Source organism: Globicephala melas, chromosome 9, assembly GCF_963455315.2.
Source record: "Globicephala melas chromosome 9, mGloMel1.2, whole genome shotgun sequence".
In the NCBI taxonomy this organism is placed as follows: domain Eukaryota; kingdom Metazoa; phylum Chordata; class Mammalia; order Artiodactyla; family Delphinidae; genus Globicephala; species Globicephala melas.
This window is the reverse complement of record NC_083322.1, coordinates 45,855,721-45,874,507: the sequence shown is the minus strand read 5'-3', so window position 1 is coordinate 45,874,507 and position 18,787 is coordinate 45,855,721. Positions and strand designations below refer to the sequence as shown.

At 47.7% G+C, this 18,787-nt stretch overlaps 1 protein-coding gene across 1 annotated transcript in view; it reads left to right on the top strand.

The window, feature by feature from the left end:
- The first annotated feature begins 383 nt into the window (after positions 1 to 383).
- The window catches only part of MTURN (maturin, neural progenitor differentiation regulator homolog), a 29,614-nt gene continuing 11,210 nt past the window's right edge, over positions 384 to 18,787 (top strand). Inside the window, exons 1-2 of the mRNA XM_030857451.3 lie at positions 384 to 912; positions 10,531 to 10,653. Coding sequence (XP_030713311.1) covers positions 751 to 912; positions 10,531 to 10,653 — 285 coding nt within the window. The 5' untranslated portion in view covers positions 384 to 750. The remainder of the gene's footprint in view (positions 913 to 10,530; positions 10,654 to 18,787) is intronic.

The following is an 18,787-nucleotide window of genomic DNA, read 5'->3' as shown; positions in this document are numbered from 1 at the left end:
CTCTGTTTCCCTTAGGTTTTGTCAGCTCCTCCATTGCTAGCCTCAGACAAGGTACACGTTATCTGCAATTCTGTGAGCTTTCCTGCATTTCAGTCGCATCGGGGAAAACGCTTTCCCGGCCTTCCAACGGCAGAAAAACGCGATCCACATAACTCCACTTCACTGCAACCTGGGAGCCGCGGATTTCGGGCCCGCGCTGTGACGTCACCGGGCTCGCAGGCCGCGGCGCTGGCCTCAGGCTCGGCTGATTGGCTGGGGCCCATGACGTCACGGGCCGGGGCGGCCCTGGGTTCGGGAGGGCCCAGCTATGATCCGGGTTAGTTTTTAAAAAGGGCGGGGGGGGGGGTGAAACAGGGGAGCTCGCGGAGCGCCCGGTCCCTCCCGCCGCGCCGGGTCCCGCCCGGTCGCGCCCACAGCCAACCTCGCCCGGCCACCGCGCCAGCCTCGGTGGCTGCCCGAAAGGGGGCGGGCGGAGAGGCGGAGCGGGGAGGAGCCGGGCGCGGCGCCGCGCTGTCCCTGGTCGCCGCCCACCCCGTTACACACAGCATGTAAACAGTCCCCGCCGGGAGGAGCCCCGGGACTGGAGGGAGCCCGCGTCGCCCGGCCCCGCCGCCTGCCCGAGAGCCCACAGAGCCGCGCGCTGCCCGCCCGGGAGGAGCGCGCCCGAGGAGAGGAGGGCGGGCGGCGAAGGGAGCGGGAGGCGGGCGGCGCGTGAGGAGGCTGAGGGAGCAACGGGCGCGGCGGGCCAGGATGGATTTCCAGCAGCTGGCTGACGTTGCGGAGAAATGGTGTTCCAACACGCCCTTCGAGCTCATCGCCACCGAGGAGACCGAGCGCAGGATGGATTTCTACGCCGACCCCGGCGTCTCCTTCTACGTGCTGTGTCCGGACAACGGCTGCGGGGACAATTTTGTGAGTGCCTGGGGGAGGGACCGCCGCAGCGCGCGGGAGTGTGGACTCGCAGCCGCTTCCCTGCGCCCGAGCTCCCTCGCCGCGAGGCGGTGGGGCGGGAGGTGGGGGGGCGTAACCGGCTGACCGCGGCGCACCCAGCTGCTCCGCGCTCCGCCGGGGGAGCCCTCGGGCCCGGCCCGTTGGGGTCAGCGCTCCGGGTGCGTCCGGTAGGCGGCAGGCAGGGGCGTCCTTAGGATCCGGGGAGCCGGGCTAGAGACGGCTGGTTCCGGGACGCGACCCCACGGCTCGAGCGCTGTGCTCGGCTTGGAGCATCTCCGGGGGTGTCTCAGCCTCGCACCAGTGCGGGCCAGGGCGCGCGGACCGGGGCGCACGGACCCTCCCCTCCCACAGGATCCTGAGTCGGGAGCTTCCTACACCCAGGCGTCCCGCCCAGGTGAGGAACCCCGTTACCCTCTAAATACGCAGACACAACTCCTCGAGTTGCCCCCGCCGGGGAGAACCCGCTCCCGTCCCCCTCCCCCATGTTATTCTCAGCGGTGTTTGGACACAAAGCCTCCGTCCACACTAGCGATGCCCCATCTCCTGCACCTTCTTTGCGGAATTACACCTCGGATCTTAAAAACGCACTCGCGCGTGCGCATACACACACAAACACACAGGCACGCCTATCCCCCTTTCCTCTCGTGCTTCCATTGCTTCTCTGTGAGCTTCCAACGAGGTGTTTGGAGCCCGAGAGGTTCTGTCCAGCTGAGGCGGCGGTCTCGGCCCTGCCACAGCCCTTCGGTTTTTCCAGAAGAGGGGGAATTCCCCCTCCCCACCCCACTCCCCGCCCTGCCCCAGGCTCGGAGGTACCGGGACCTGGAACTGCGGTGTCCAAAACCTCGACTTTGCATCCTGCGCCCACCTGGGATCTTGGCGCTGGTAGTTTAGGAAGGGGATGTAGAGGGCCGGGGAGTTGGGCTGGGAGGTGCAGAGACTGGGCGACGATGGCGCTTCATGAAGTGTTTGTAAGGACGAGGAAAAAATAATGGTCCCCAAATGTAAGATGGAGGCGGCTGTGGGCTCAGGTTACCGGCCTGAGTCGCCGGCCTGAGCCTGGAGCTGGCGCTGCTGCCGCCCCTGCGGACGGAGGTGGGGCAGCGCCTCAGCGAGGCCTGGCGCTGGCTCCTCAGGTGGGGTGAGACAAAGCTGGGCTGAGGTCCAAGCTGTCGCGCGCCCCCACCACCCACGGGAAGTTCGAGAAGGAGTTACAGAGACAGCAAGATTGTCTCTCTTGGCCCCAGAGAGATGAAGGCTTCTGTATGACTTGTCGATGAAGCATTCCCCTCCCACCACCTCCACCCCACCCCGCAAAGGTGAACAACCCACCTGGCCCCAGCCCTGCCACACTCTAGAGAAGGGATGGCATTGGGGGACAGCCGGATTTGAGTTCTGGTTGTGTGACTCCGGTCAAATGCATTTTAATGTTTTCAGATGCTCAGTGTACACATCCAAAAAATGGGTAAAATACCAACCCCCAGGTGATCAAATAGATAAAGCACCTAATAGTCTCCACTGCACAGCAAGGGCCCCACAAATTTGGGTCAGAGATCTGGGGTTCCAGAGTTTAGAACTTGTCTCTTTTTTAAGAGCCTCAATTTCTCACCTGTAAAATGAGGTTAATCAGAATGCCTCCATCATAGGTACTTGTGAAGAGCAAGTAAACTATAAATGTATGTAAGAACACTATTAACTAGTTAAAATAAGTAAATTAGTGTTGTCAGTGGGAGGTCATTAAAAAGGGATTTACTCCATTGTAAAAGTAAACTCCAGGGATATAGTGGAAAGGGCATCAGGGTCCAAGTAACTGCAGTGTTAGGGTTTGATTAGGAGTCCCTTCTAGCCCTGGACTTCCTTGGACTGCCAGTGACCTTTCCCCCTCTTAATTGCTCGAGGTGGGACAAGAATCACTCATGGTTCCGGATTTTATGGGGGAGAGTTCCACACAGCCTTCCTGCTGGCACTGCAGGAGACATATCCAAAGAGAATAAGTGGGTAGAGAAAAGCAAGGCTATTCTCTTGCCTTGAATATGTTTATCAAACCATCATTCAGAAACATTAAGTATATCAGGCCTTTTTCAAGGCCACCCATATTATATTTTAAATGTTTTCCCACCTGTATGAGTAAAGTGCTTGAAAGTATTTCTTTTGAAAGCATTCATTCACTGACAATTAAATGAAATAGATAGGGAAGAAAGATAATGGTGGGCATGGTGGGGGGGAGTAATTCATTGGGTAGACTGGAACTTTTTCAGTTTCTAGAGGCCATAATGGACAAGATGCCAACCACTGGAGTTTTCTTCACCCAAAACATCTCTAATCTGTCCCAGGCCAGATTTGTCAAGTGCTGTTTGCCTCTAGCTAAGGGAACTCAGACATGAAGTAAATGTCCTACCTCTGTTCTTTTCCTTTCCCCAGGAAAACCTGCTAAACATTAGAAGAAATTTGAGATGAAGGGAATGTAATCTGAAGGATTTGTTAACAATAAGAATATTTACATAGCAATTCTCAATTTGCAGGTTGTCTTTATATCATTCATTCATTCATTCAACAGACATTTATTGAGGGCTCACTCTGCACTTGGCCAGGGCTACCTAGAATGGGGCCATTCTATTCATCTAAGAGGCAGTGTTGTATAATGGTTAGGGGCACAGGCTCTGGGGGTCAGGCTACTCGAGTTTGCACCCCAGCTCCCCACATCTAACTTTGAGCCTTGGGGGAAGTTATTTAACCCCTCTCTGACCTGATTTCCACATCTGTAAAATAGGGATGATATTAATACCTCCCTAGCAGACTTGTTTGGGAAACGTGCCTAAAGTGGGGGTGATGATATTAGTGGCTCTGGCAGGGTCTCTGCACAGCAGTCCCTCTGGATCTATTTAAAATATAATCCAAGTCATGTTCTCACCACTCCCTACCTCTCCTAAACTGACTTCCCATTATTGCAATAAAACCTAAGCTTTCTTGGCTTCAAGTCCCCACATGATTTGTCTCCTGCCACCTCTATGACCTCATCCTGGACCATTCTTCCCCCTTGCTTACTGTGTTCCTGCCACACTGGCCTTTCTGGTCTTCAGACAAGCCAAGCTCGTTCCTGCCTCAGGGCCTTTACGTTTGCTGTTCCCTCTGCCTAAAATACTCTTCCCCCACATCTTTACATGGCCAGCTCCTTTTTGCCATTGTGGCCTGGGAGAAACCTTCCTGACCACATCCTCCCTCCCTCCCCCTTTTATTCTTATCATAGCGCTCATCAGCACTTGATAGTCCTCTGTTTATTCTCTGCCTGCCCCACTAGTCTATAAGCTTCACGAGAGCTTGTCTTATCACTGTATTGCAGCGCTTGGAACAGTGTCAGTGTCAAACATGTGATAGGCGTTCAATCCATGTTTGTAAGAATGAATGACTAACAGTCTAGTGTAGAAGATAGATGTTAAATTTCAAGAGTGACAGCTTCAAAGACAACTACCACTTAAGTGCAATTTACTGTGTGTCAGACTTTGCATATATGAACTCATTTAATCTTAGTAATCTCACAGACTACCCTGTAATTATCTCCACTTTACAGATGAGAAAAGTGAAGCCCAGCAAGGTTTACTAACTTTCCCACAGCTAATAGACGGTAGAGCAACTTGAACGGTAGCCTTGTAGTGATTATATAGCACCACAGGAGTGACAACAGGGGACCCAGTTCAGACTGTGGGTTCCAGGGCTACTTCTTATTGAGCCTCACAAATATTCTCTGAGGTGGGTATTATTATGTCCCCATTTTATAGGTGAGGAAACCGAGGCTAATGAGCTTAAGGGACTCATCCAGGACTATGCCACTAAGAAGTAAGAGAGCCAGGACTTGAGCCAAAGCCCAGAGGGCTGTGCCTTCTGCCATGCAGACTGTACCCCAGGCAGCATCAGGCTGGGGGCTCCAGAGGCCTAGGAACAAGGACTTCTTTTTGTCTGCCCTCTCTTTGGCAGCTCCTGGGTCCCTTGTGCACTCCTTCCCCTTCTTGCTTCACAGGCCATCCTGTCCCTGCAGTCCGTTTCCAAACTGCTGCCCTGATTCAGGTCTCTCTCCATGGATGGCCAAGGAGTTCAGGTCCTGGGATAAGCTGCCAGTGCCTTGTGTGTGCTGGAAGTTCAGGGACGCAGCTACTCTGCCTGGCTCTTCAGGTGTCATGGGGAAGTGGCCGACAGCTCACACAGTCAGTGTGCTCCCCTCTTCTGCCAGCTCAGAAGGTCCTGAGAGCTCGGTCAGGCTTGAGGAATGGAGTGTTGGCAGCCACTAACATGCCAGCCAGACAGAGGGACACGTGCTCCTGGGCATGGCAGCACCAGCTGTTTCCCTCTTCGCCTAGGCCAGGAGAAAGGAGCTCTCAAAGTGCACTGCCCGGCCCCTCCCTGGTGCCTGGGCACTGCCGACAAGGAGGGGGGTGCTCCCTTACTGTCCACGACATGTTTGGGTCCACAGTTTTGTAGCGTTTAATCCCTCCTCAATGCAAAAACAAAGGTAGCAGTTGTCATAGTATTGAAGAAAAATGTTTTATTTATAGAGGGACTGTGTGATTTAATTTTATATGTGTGCCTGTGCCTATGTCTTTCTCTCTCCATTTTCGTCCTAGGCATGTCTCTATTCTTAACTATGTGACTAAATAACAACCTTTTCATTTTGGAGAAAGAAAATACAACTTGTTTGAATGAGATTGCATCATGTTTACATGGTGGTATAGTGGAAAGAAGGCACTTTCTTGTTAAATTCAAACTCTATTCTCAGTTTCCTCTTCTGTCAAATGGGGATAATCATACCTATATCACATTATTATTTGCAGATTAAATGAGCAATAGTGGTATACTGTAATGCCTTCCACAGTGGCCATGCATTATTCATACAGAGAGATTATTTCAGGGAAAAAGATATGCCCTTCATCATTCATGGGTGATAATCCTGAGGAGAGTAAAATTCTGCTAATATAAGTTCAAATAGGAGGGAATAAGCACTCATTGGGCCCCTGCCAAATGAGAGGCAGGGTTATCTACAGATTATCTCATGGAATGTTTATATCCACCCTGTGGGTATTATTATTTTCTGCGACTTACAAAGGAAGGAGCTGAGGCTCAGGTTGAAGGCATGACACCTCACTTGACATCCTGGCTTTGCCTGTTGCTTCCTGTGTGACCACAGACAAGTTGCTTAACCTTTCTGAGCCTCAGTTTCCTCCTTGGTAAAACAGAGCAGTGTTTGACACCAAGAGCAGGTGGTAGGTGTGGCCAGCCATGCTCTTCCCTGGGCAGAAGTACGTTGGCTGGCATGAGACGGCTTGTAGCTCTTACCCTCTTATACCATCTCTTCTGTGGAGAGCAGTCAGTTTTGTGTTAAGCTGCACCAACTTAAAATGCACTCCCCAGTACTGCCGACAGCAGAAAACGCATGCAGTGAGAGTGAGGCCCTTGGCAATGGCCCTTTGACACAGATAACTGAGTCCTGGGAGGACGACGGGCGTGTTCTTAGCTCCCCTGCCACCCCCAGCTCTGCCTAGGCACCAGGAAGTCAAGCGCCGTCCCCACAAGTGGCAGAACAGTAGGAGCACACAGGCTGATCAGTAAGATGTTTGTGGGATTGAACTACCTCGATGATCTACTTCCATTTTTGGGTAAGCTGGATGTTCTCATCTATACTACAGAAAACAGAAAGGCGCTCATTTTCCTGTTTGCAGATGACATTGTTATAATGTCTTAAGCTGGGCGAGCTTTGATAATAAACTCTGACCCAACTTAATAACAGAAAGAACGGCCGCAGATGGTGTGTGCTGAAATCAGAGTTCTCACTGGGGATTTTCAGCTCTAAATGAGCAGGAATCTATAGGCTGCTCAAGGTGGGTACAAGGGGGGCCACTTCACTGCAACCCATGCCATCCTGAAGATTCGAGGTGGTTTTAGTCAGTAATGACATTTAGGTTTTTTTTTGATGTAACGCCCACCCTCAAATACGTAGTTAGTCAAAGTTCCATTCTGGTTCTTGTTCTCAGATTGCGGTCCCAGAACCAGCAGCAGAAGCATTACCTGGGAACTTGTTGGACATGCAAATTCTCAGCCCCATCCCCCATCAGAAACTCTGGGGTGAGACCCAGCAATTGTGTTTTAATAAGCCTGCAGGTGAATGTGATGCAAGCTAAAGCTTAAGAACCACTGCTTGGGCTTCCCTGGTGGCGCAGTGGTTGAGAGTCCGCCTGCTGATGCAGGGGACACGGGTTCGTGCCCCGGTCCGGGAAGATCCCACATGCCGCGGAGCGGCTGGGCCCGTGAGCCATGGCCGCTGAGCCTTGCGCGTCCGGAGCCTGTGCTCCACAACGGGAGAGGCCACAACGGTGAGAGGCCCGCGTACCGCAAAAAAAAAAAAAAAAAAAAGAACCACCGCTTTCCCCTCCTTTGCGAAGCCTTTTCTTGGCATTTCCCCTATTATAATAGTCCAGGTCTGCAATCTGCCTTGGCTCTAACTACCCTATTGGAAATTCAGTACATTCTGTCCTCAGATTTATATTTGCCAGGGAATTACATTGTTCAAAGCCATAGGTTCTCTGACCCCCTGCTATAGTTTTTTCGTGGCCAAAGTGGATGTTTGGTTACATATGCTTGATATTTTCCAAGTTGAAGGCCTTGTAGCCACGCCCTGTGGTACAGGACTGTGGGTCTTCAAGTGCCCATTTGTCTTTGTACAAGACTAGATCCCAGATCCTGCTTTCAGTAGCTTCAGCCCAGCCGCTGCATGCTCTCTCTGCCTTCCCTTGGTTTTGGAATGGGCCTCTCTATTTTCCTGAGAGGTAACCCTCCTGTCCCTAGTCCCTTTCCTGTTAGTTCTGAAGAGCTGGGCTGTTTTATATGTGGGCACTGCCTCGGGGCACTGATGGCATGTCTTTCTTTGCATAGCATAGGCCTCTGGAAAGCAGTGGAGGCAAATCTGTGTCCCATCCTTGGCAAGTGCCAGGCTTGTCTACCGGCACTGTTGGTCCTAATCTCACTTGGTTTTACATTCTTCTTCTTCCGTTGTTTCCCCTTTGTCTTTATGTTCTCAACTGCAGACTTAATTTTTAGTTCATCTTATCTTGTATGCTGACTGTCTTGATTAATTTTAGAAGGGGACAGTTTCAATGAATAAAACTGAATACCTTTTATCATGAGATACAATGGACATGAAACAATTAACGTTTAGCAAGTGATGTCTTTTAAGCGGCCGTGGACACCTGGGCCTGTCTTATTCCAAATCCCCTGCTCCCTCACGTTATCATTTGGGCAGGGCTTCAGTTAAAACTCTTTTTTAAACCGCAAAACCAACACTACTGGGAATTCAGGATGAGTTAGACAGCCACGGGAAGGAGATTTAGGCACACTGGACATAAGGCCCTTTGGCAGGTGTTAAGTCTTTCTTCTCCAAAATATTCATAAATCAACAACTCCGTCAGTGGAGTAATGAAAATTGTGGCATGAATAATCTCCTCATGAGGCTATAGATGCCCTAGAAACACTCAAACTGAATAAACTGATTACCAAGCAGTGGTGGATACTCTGTGATTCTGTTATTGTTTGAGTGATATACTTTCCTTAGTTTACTTTGTAATTTGAAGTACTTTTTTAAAAACATGTAGTTTAAAAATAGCCATGCAAGGTTTTCATAGATACACCTGCTTCTGAATGAACTATATCCCAAGTTGCCTTGGATAGCGTTCTCAGTGAAATCACACAGGGTGTCTGATTTAGCCTTGTGGCAGGTGGAAGCCCCTCCCCCCAATCCTCCTGCAGATGCAAAAGGGGAAATAGGCGACTTACATCCACCATTTATTGAATATCTACTATTTGCCAGCCAGGCACTGTGCCAGGCACTAAATAAACATTTTACTTTTTCTCTAATCTTCACAACAAGTCTAGGGAAGGCAGGTTTCAAATTTTCCATCGTGTGGTGCTAGGTGTTAACCCCATCTCTAACTTGGATAAGAATTGGAAATATGCTTGAACTTTTTAAAATTTGAGTTTGAAAATGGGTGCTGAGCTGAACTTGTATAAAGTGGGACTCTATTATTGGTCTTGCAGAATCCGCACTAATCAAGAATCAAGTGCAGTAATGGATATAAAAGCGCTTTGTACTATTACGTTTTTGTACAATGCGAGAGACTTATATAAATGGCATTTCAGAGGCTCAACAACTTTAAGGGCCTCTAATTAACAGGGAATCGTGTTTGAGCTATTCTCTAAGGTTGGAGAATCTAGAAGTTATCTTTATTAGGTCAAGGCGATAGCTACTCTAGAAGTCTGCTGGAATTAGAGCAGCACGTGTCGGAAATGGACCTTCACATCTATGAAACACAGATAATTGGGTGGTAAAGATGGCATATTAGCACCTTGTTATTCTCTCTTGGATCTGAGAAGTGTTTTAAGTTCTTTCTAGTTCCTGGAGATCCTGCAGTGAGAAAGAAGGAAGTGAAATATGTTTATTGAGTGTCGGGCATATGACTTTCTGGGGTGATGCTCTCATCATTTGTATTAATAGGAGGGGGCAAGTGCTTGACATGGACCATTTCTCCAAATTGATCATGTCTCTTGCTGCCTAGTCCCTACTCCTTGCTCTCATCTGCCAAATATCTTCCTCTCCTCTACACTTTTTTCACCAACGTTGAGCTGTCATTGCTCAGGCCCCTCTAAACAGTGATTCTTGGTACCTGACTGATACCCCGATGTCATCCTGGTAGCTCAGTGCCCCCTCCATTGCTCAGATATGCAGGGGCCTTCTGCATCTCCATCTCTCAAGCCTGTTTCTTGGACTTATTCCAGATCCTTGAACATTTATGGGAGAAACTAGCCTAGTCTTAAAGATGTGCTAAAATGGATATCCTCATTTGGGGAAAAAATACCCCACTTGTCTAGCCCTAAGAAAAAAATAAAACCTAAATCAGTCTTCTCTTGGCGCGTGTTAACATTGCAAAGTGTTGCTTGGGTACGATGATGCCCTCTTAAAGCATTTTAAGGGAAGGTGAGCTTTCAGAAAGCCTTTGTTTCCTGGTGACTTAGTGATGACTTTTCTGTGTGTTCTCCTGAATTCATTTCATCTTGAGGTAAATTTTTCATCACAGGCTAATCTGGGTAAAGAATATGTCCAAGTAAGCAGTTACAAACTATGCCTAATTAATCCATCAGCCAGTGCTGAAGGCAAAGGTAAGGATTACACAGGCTCTCGGTTTCTCCTTCCTTCTGTTTTAAAACCACCCATAGCTGGCACCAGAAGGGGGGCGGTGGAAATCATGGGTGGGGGAATGTTGATCCCAATGCCGCTTTTACTACGTATGAGCAGATCTGATGGAAAATTGAGCAGGTGAGATTATGGCCCAGAAGCGTGGGGGTTTTCTGCAGGGTATGCATTTTCTGATCTCCTTCAGTGCAAACAAATCAAGGATGACTATATGGAGTTTACTCTGGAATGGAGGCCTTCTTCAAATTCACGTAATTAAAGAAAAAAAAATCTTCTTGGCTTTGTTTATTTCAAACTGAGTATAATAACTGTGTGTCTTTGTTTTCTCCTTTCCCTTGCCGGCGGGCATGTAGCACGTGTGGAGTGAGAGCGAGGACTGCCTGCCTTTTTTGCAGCTAGCACAGGATTATATCTCCTCCTGCGGCAAGAAGACGCTCCATGAAGTCTTGGAAAAAGTCTTCAAGTCTTTCAGACCTGTAGGTGCCTGCTTGGTTTCTAAAGCCATCTTGTTGTCTCCAGTGATTGTGCTTTGAATGACATGGATTGTGGGGAAAGTGGGCAAAACTTGGGGTGACTAATTGTTTTTCTCTTGTCTGCCCTGTGGCTTAAAGATAGCAGCTAGTGGAGGGAGGCTGAGGGCGGAGAGGGAGGGGGAAACGGGATGCGACACAGCTGTTTGTTGCAGGGATGATGGTTATTTCTAGCATCACTTGAGTTAAGAATCTCTGATTGGGTGGGAAGCAAACAGAGCCTTTATGAGACAACTGAGTATTCTGGTTCTCATCCAGTAGACTTAAAACCAAAATGCTTGGAAGTGCTATGGAGGTTCTCTTATGATAGGAAATTGCCAGAAGGCTATATAAAGGATGTACCTCCATGTCGATGGATATAGAGAAGGAGGAAATTGGATAGTTGTTCTGTTCTTTTCTCTTTTTATGAAGTCTCTTATAGAGGTTGCTTTCCCCCAACCCCCTTAGGATTTAGGAATCTGTATGTCTATGGTTAGCTGACAGTTTGTTTCATTATAGCTGAAAAACATGTAAAATGAATACTCACCCCTAATTTGAAGACTACTTCTCTCTTTATTTTTATTGGAAGAGAAAGTCAGATTACGTGACACTTGCCCTAAGTTCAATTCCCTGCCCACCATAAATACTCCACATGCTCAGTGTTATTTGCTCTAGGATTTCTTTATTTTTGTTTTCTTTTTTCAAATCTTTTAAAATAGTATCTACTTCTTTCCTGGAATTTTCAAACTTGTCTTTTGTTTCTCTGAACATGGTAGGCTTGGCTGCATAAGAGACTGTCAGATATTCCAGTATTTCAAGGTTTGGGAGTTACCACTGGTTCCCCGTCCTGGTATCTTGTTTCTTTGCATGTTGGATTATCTCTGCATGCTTGAATATTTGTATTTGAAAATTTATATATAGGGGTATATTGAGGCCTAAGATGATGGTACTCTCCTCCAGAGAGGATTTTTATTTGCTTCTGCCAGGGCTGGAGGGGCCCTGTCAGTCAGAGACCACCCTCAATCAGTTTGAGACTTGTGGTTCTTAGAACTCTCCAGGTGATGGACAGTCAGGCTGCAGGCCTGGTTTATTCTGGTTCATCCTTGTTCTGAGAGCAGCCTCCGTCTGTTCAGGCTGATATTACAAAATACCATAGACTAGGCGGCTTATAAACAAAAATTTATCTCTCATTGTTCTAGAGGCTGGAAGTCTGAGATTAGAGTGCCAGCAGATCTGGTATCTAGTGAGGGCCCACTTCCTAGACAGATGGCCATCTTTTCACTTGAACTTCACATGGTGGAAGGAGACAGAGAGAGCCCCAGGGCCTCTTTTGTAAGGGCACTAGGCCATTTATGAGGGCTCTACCTTCATGACCTAATCACCTCTCATAGGGCCCACCTTCTAATACCATCACCTCGAAGGTCAGGATTTCAACATATGAATTTGGAGGGGGGAACACAAATACTCAGACCATAGCATAGGGGTCCTAGCCTAAAGTGACAATGGTTTATAACAGTTTGCTCCTTTGAAAGGCCCTGGGTTTGACTTTGGTCTCCCTAGCTCTTAGAGTAGGCCAAGGATGCAGTAGAAGTTTCTTCCAGGTCAGCAGATGTCCTTAGGACAAAAGCAGCTTTTTATGATAGGTTTACCTCTCTGGGTGCTAATTCTCAACATATTTAAGAAGGCATTTTTCATACTGAATCCAGATTTTTTAGTTCTCTTTGCAGGAGTTTGTCCTGATCACTATCACTTAATCCATCATTATAAAAAGTGGAATTTCAAGTGGCTTTTGTCAGTTTATCTGATCTGTATCATTTGTCCAACCATTTCTTTTTGTTGTTTGTTAATTTTCTAAGCCTGTTTGGCTTATTCAAAATAGATATTTGACTTAAAGATACTGGTCTATCCCACTTCCATTCATTCAAGATGTATTTACTGAGTACCCAGTAGGCACTTGGCACTCTTTACTGCTCTGTTCCTAGCAGTTGAACCAGACAGATGAAAATCTTAGACCTCACAGAGCTTGTATTCTAGTGGCAGAGAGAGAAGATAAATAAGTACAACATAAGATAAATGAGTACAACACATAATGTGTTAGTGACAAGTGCTGAGGAGAAAAAAACATGAGTCAGGGAAAGGGGGTGAGAAGTGTCAGAGGCACTGACAGTTTTGACTAGGGGAGCAGGGAAGGCTTCACTGAGAAGGTAATGTGAGTAAAACTTGAAGTGAGATGTGAGCCATGAGGAGAGCTACAGGAAGAGCTTTCCGAGTAGAGAGAACAGCAAATACGACCACAGAGGGAGGGAGAGAAAACTAGTGTTCAGAGAACAAGGAGGGGCTGGTACGGCCTGAGTTGGGGGGGAGGGGAGGAACCTCGAGAGATGAATCCGAGGAACCTCAGGGGCTTGCAGGTCACAGAAGGACTTGGGCTTGTACTCCCGTGTGCTGGGGAGCCGCTGGAGGGGTTTAAGCACAAGAGGGATCTGCTGAGTAGAGAACAGGCTGTGAGGCAGGGGTGGGAGCAGGGAGCGCAGTGAGGAGGCTGTTGCTTTCATCCAGGCGAGGCCATAGGTCTTGGACCAGGATGGTCACAGTGAAGGTGGAAGAAATGGGCCGGATTCTGGAGATGCCTTGAAAGTAGACCCAACCGGACTTGCTGATGGGTTGGAAGTGTGGTGTGGGAAAAAGAAGACATGGCTGACTCCAGAGGTCCTCATCTACTCAGTGAAGGGAATGGTGTTCCTTGACTGGGATGGATGAGGCCGCAGGAGGAAAGTTCAGGGGTGAGACTATCAAGAGCTCGGTTATAGACGTGTCAGTGTTTGAAATACCTGTTAGACATCCAACTAGAGATATCAAGGCAAGCAAAATTTTTTTAAAAAAATTGGTTCCCTCAAATCTTAACCCCCCCCCAAACTATCTAATTAGCAAATGATACTCACTGTGCAGCTGGCTTCCTCAGGGGGGTTCCACCCATTAGCCTGCCACCTGATTCTCTGTATGTGGCTGTCATCTGTGGGGGCAAGCAACAGACTACCTGCAGAATGGGCTTAACTGCAGAAGGTGAGCTCCCACCAGGACTTCTTTTGCCACCTTGCTTTACCAAGTCTATGGCTGTATTTCAGCAACCCGGCCGCCATGTGTAAATGGAAAAAAGTGCAGTCCAAAAAATCCAGATGCATAGCTAAAAGCGATTGACTTGGTTGAATACTTTCTTTCAGATCAAGCTGCTTTGTGTCACGGAGACACACGGATTTCGTTTAACGCTGTTGGGCTTCCAGAGTTCATTTCTAAAGCAGAGCCTTCCGCCACAGTGGGCAGGGATGATGCTCCCAAGGTGGGGCCTTTACCTGGCACGGCGCCCCCTTTGGTGGGGAAGCTTTTGCGTGCTGGGCACTCTGGCTGGGTCTTTTTGCCCGCGGGAAAGGCTGGAGGCCTTCTCAGGACTAGTGAGGGTGAAATGCACACAAGCTTTGGGTTTCTCTCAGTCAGGATGTGCCCCAGATCGGATGAGAGGGAGTGTTACAGACCCAGGTGAGGGACTGCTGGAGATCGGTGGGGAAGCCTTTACCCTCTCCCTCTCCACTGAAGAGTGTATTTCTTCCCACTGGTATTTACCTGTTTTATATAAAGGAGCTTTGGATTTAGAAATAAGACCCAGGAAAGGGTCTTACTGCTGTTGTAGCTGCAAGTATTTGTTGAAGTAACACATACCCAAATGCTACACGGTTATCACGCTGGTAAGCTTGAGCACCTCATCCCCTGAAAATTTTGGATAATCTGATCAATCTGTGTAGCTCCTTTTTGTTTATAGTTGGGGAAACCACAGAAGGAATATTTTTACCTTCATCTTAGAACAGCCTCATTCATGGCTTGGAATTCTTGCTTTACCTTGGCCAGCCCATTGCCAGCCCCTACGCTGGGTAATCTCTCCAGAAAGATAAGGACCTTTCTGTTGACAGCCTTCTGCTGCCTTTTGGGGCATCAGTCAAGCAGGGTCAATTAACTTTGCTGAAGCCCACGCATGCCTGCCTGCATGGGCCAAAGAATGGAGTCATCTTCTGGCCATCCTCAGCGATCCTGCCTGCAAGGCTCAGCGTGCCACAGTAGCACTCTCTACCTTTGGACATTCCAATTTTGTAGACTGTGTGCTTTTCCTCCCCTTTCTGTTTGCCTTCCCCCCGCCCTTTCTGTTTGCCTTCCCCGCACTGAAACAATCAATATCACAAAGTCCATGCCCTACCAAAGAAATCTGTTATTTGATTTGACAAGGAAAAAATAATTATTCTTTTTCTTATTCACCATGTTACTCCTCCTCTTCTTTCTCTATCTCTTCATCACATGATCAACAAAATGTATGATCATCTGCTATTTGCCAAAGCACCGCTTTGGAGAGTAAGAGGCAGGGCAGGGTGCCCAGCCCTTGCGCTCAAGGAGCTGGCTTTCTGGTAGGAGACAGAGCCACAAAAACGTACAGGGAAACTCCAGGTTACAAAATTGAGCATTTATTTTGGTCTAGATACTCTGCTAGATACAGTGCAAAGGAGTTCCGTTCCCTGCTCTGCTCACTCCGATCTGCTGGTTCTCTGGGGAAGTGTTTCCCGAGAGGATGTCAGTGAGTGTGCACCGACCGCAGGGTGTTGGTTGTGGTCCCTTTACCTAGTTATGCAGAATCGGGTTACTACAGTGATGAGGAACCCAAGCTCTGGGGGCAGGCTGCCTGGATTCAAATCCCAGTTCTGTCACTTGCTGGCTGTGTGACCTCAGGCAAGTTTCTTGACCTTGCTGTTTCTCAGTTTTTTCATTTGTAAAAGTAGGAAACAAATGATGATAGTTACCTTAGGATTGCTATGAAGATTAAATGACACGATTCTTGTTGGGGACTTAGTGCAGCGCATGGCACAGAGGATAAGCACTGAGTAAATGCTGGCATTGACACGGACGGGATGGGGACACTCGGCAAAATACTGTTGAGAAGTGAGCTCAGTAATGAAAGCTTTCGTAGGACCCTTAGGTTTTTGATGGAGGAAGAAAACAATTTGCTAAGTGATTTCAACACACGCTTAACAGAAGCATCTGGCTAAGATAAGAGATTCTAAGGGGGCAGTGTTGGGGTATTATTGCCAAAAGTTTATCGACACTGGTTTTGGCAAAATAATAACCATCCGTTCAGTACCTGATCCGTACAACTCAGTGGGTTTGAGGCTAGTGCTACAAGGGGGACAAATGGATGCTCCTGTCCCCCAGAGGGACATATGACCAAAGAGCCTCTGGTGACAGGGTTATGGGTGATATTTATTTTCTCTTCTGGATTTTCTAAATTTTCCATGATGTCACAGAAAACATTTATAATCAGGAACTATGTTGTGTTTTTTTTTAAAAAAACTGCCTTATCTACTATGTGTCAGAAGGACTGGGAATATCAGATGTGAGTGGGCTCATCGAGGAACAAAGTGCTGGCAGTGGCTTCGCCAGGAGGGGGGCTTGAAAGGGTGAGATCTGGACAATGTTGGAGCAGGAGGAGGGCCGGCCAAGAAGAAAGACCAGAAGGGCCCATCTTGGCCCCATAGCCCAGAGAACCTTAGAGATGTCCCTGGGTGGGGCAAGGTGGCTTAGCCCTGGCCTGGCCGGCTCCCAGCCCGTGTTGTTCAGCCTTAGTGCCCCCATCTTTAAAATGGGGGTCATACATGTTTCTCTGCCTCGTGGATGCATGGGGAGCTTCAAAATCAGAACACAGAGGGCTATCAAAGCCCAGCCACCCCACTGAGGTTTGTTTCAATTTCCAGCTCCTAACTGCTGTTAGGAAATGCTTATTGGGTGGATATGTGGCTCCGTGCATGCAGTGGGACAGCTTCCTTCCTGGACTGACCTATATTCTGCTCCACTCCAGGGGCCGCCTAGCTTCTACCTAGTTTTTTTTTTTCCTTCCTGTTGCAATGTCATATCCAAATGGTACATGTGTGCAAATGACAGTGCTGTCATTGCCATCTGTGAGCAGGAGGGTTTATCCATGTCCTGGCACCAGTAATGGCTTCGGAGACACCTGTCACTAGGCTTGATCAATGCGAATTGGAGAATCGTTGGAGTCCTACTTTTTTTTTGTTTAAGTGGCCCTGGATTGACAGTTGCCAGCCATCACATGATTGAGTTAGATAATGAAATAGTGGTTATGGGTCTAAATAATGCTGGCCATGCCAGTCATTTTTTTCCTCCATGTTTTTATATCTTTTATTTAGTGATGATTAACAGTCCTTCCTCCCCTCCACCCCCTCACTAGAAAACAGTTCACAAAAGAAGAGAGAACTTACCATTTCCAAGTTAGCTGCAAAACCAAAACTAATCTTTGCCTTTCAGTTCTCTCAAAGCTTTACTCTATTCTCTTGGAGTATTCTCCTCTTACTAGCACTGTGGACATTAGGGTCATGAGGCACCTGTTGCTGTGATGATTTTCTGTGCTGTTTTGGTTGATGTTTTTTTTTCTTTTAATTGGGGTACAGTTGTTTTACAATGTTGTGTTATTTTCCACTGTACAGCGAAGTGAAGTAGAGTTCCCTGTGCTATACAGCAGGTTCTCATTGTTGCTTTGATGGCCCTACCTGGAGTGAGAGCCTGTGCTTCCCTAGGTTTTCTCACTCTGATTGACCCTGGTCCCCTGCCTAGGGTTGCTGTATGACTCCACGTTTTTTTCTCTTGAGAAACAGAGATCCTTCCACCAGAAAAGTTCCCTTAATTAAGTCTTACTGGCATGAGCAAGATTGGTTGTTGTTTTTTTTTGCCACTAGTGGCTGGAGAGCCAGGGATTATACCCCACAGGAAAACCCTTTGTGACCCAGAAAAAGTTCAATTCTTGCTTCTACTCTTCTAGTCTGGTCAAGAGTCTGGACGAAGAGAGAGAATCCACTTGTGGGAAGCTGCCCCAGTTGGTCAGAAAGTCTGGTAGGAAAGATTATGCACAAGTGTGGGTTTTAATAAAAACACATTGAATTAACACAACATTGTAAATAAACTATACTTCAGTAAAAAACTATTAATAAGAAAACAAAAAAAACAACCTACTACATCCAAAAAAAACCCAAAACAAAACCACACACACACACACATTGAATGTTGACAATTTAAGTTTATCATGGCATTTGTTTTTTGCTCATATGGTGAACATTCAAACCCTTGTCTTTTGTAGAACGTGCGATAGCCCCTAAAATAAGAGGGTACCTATTACTCTTGCCCATTTGGGTGTTTCATCAGTCTTGCCACCTACCCCCCCACCTTTTTTTTTTCCTTTATTATCAAAAAGACAGACTGACCAGGATCCCATCAGAGGTTTCTTGGTAACACCAGCATCATGGATCATTAAGATAAATCGTGACAAATTCCCCAGATGCTTTAGGGTCTCAATACTCAGAGTGTGGTTTCTGGACCAGCAGTATCCCCATCACCAGGGAGCTTGTTAGGAAAGCAGAATCTCAGATCCCACCTGAGACCCACTGACTCAGAATCTACATTTTAGGTAGATCCTGGGTGAGTCACATACACAGCGAAGTGTGGGAAATGCTGCTTCAAAGAATCATCTGGAAGGAGCTTACAGGAACCTCTAAAGCCACAGGGCACTTAATGGAAGCCCTGAAGGCCTAGCTGGTTGCCTGTGCTCTCCAGGGCCTAGATACTATCTCCTCTTCTTTTATAAAGACACTCTAGGGCTTCCCTGGTGGCGCAGTGGTTGAGAATCTGCCTGCCAATGCAGGGGACACGGGTTCGAGATCTGGTCTGGGGAGATCCCACATGCTGCGGAGCAACTAGGTCCGTGAGCCACAGCTACTGAGCCTGTGCATCTGGAGCCTGTGCTCCGCAACAAGAGTGGCCACGATAGTGAGAGGCCCGCGCACCGCGATGAAGAGTGGCCCCCGCTCGCCGCAACTAGAGAAAGCCCTCGCACAGAAACGAAGACCCAACACAGCCATAAATAAATTAATTAATTAATTTTTTAAAAAGATTATTAAAAAAAAAAAAGACACTCTAGCCCAAGTGTTTGAGTGAGAGACAGCAGATGCTAAGTGCCAACTGAATAGAGCCTCAACTAGTTTATAACACTTTCAAAAAGACC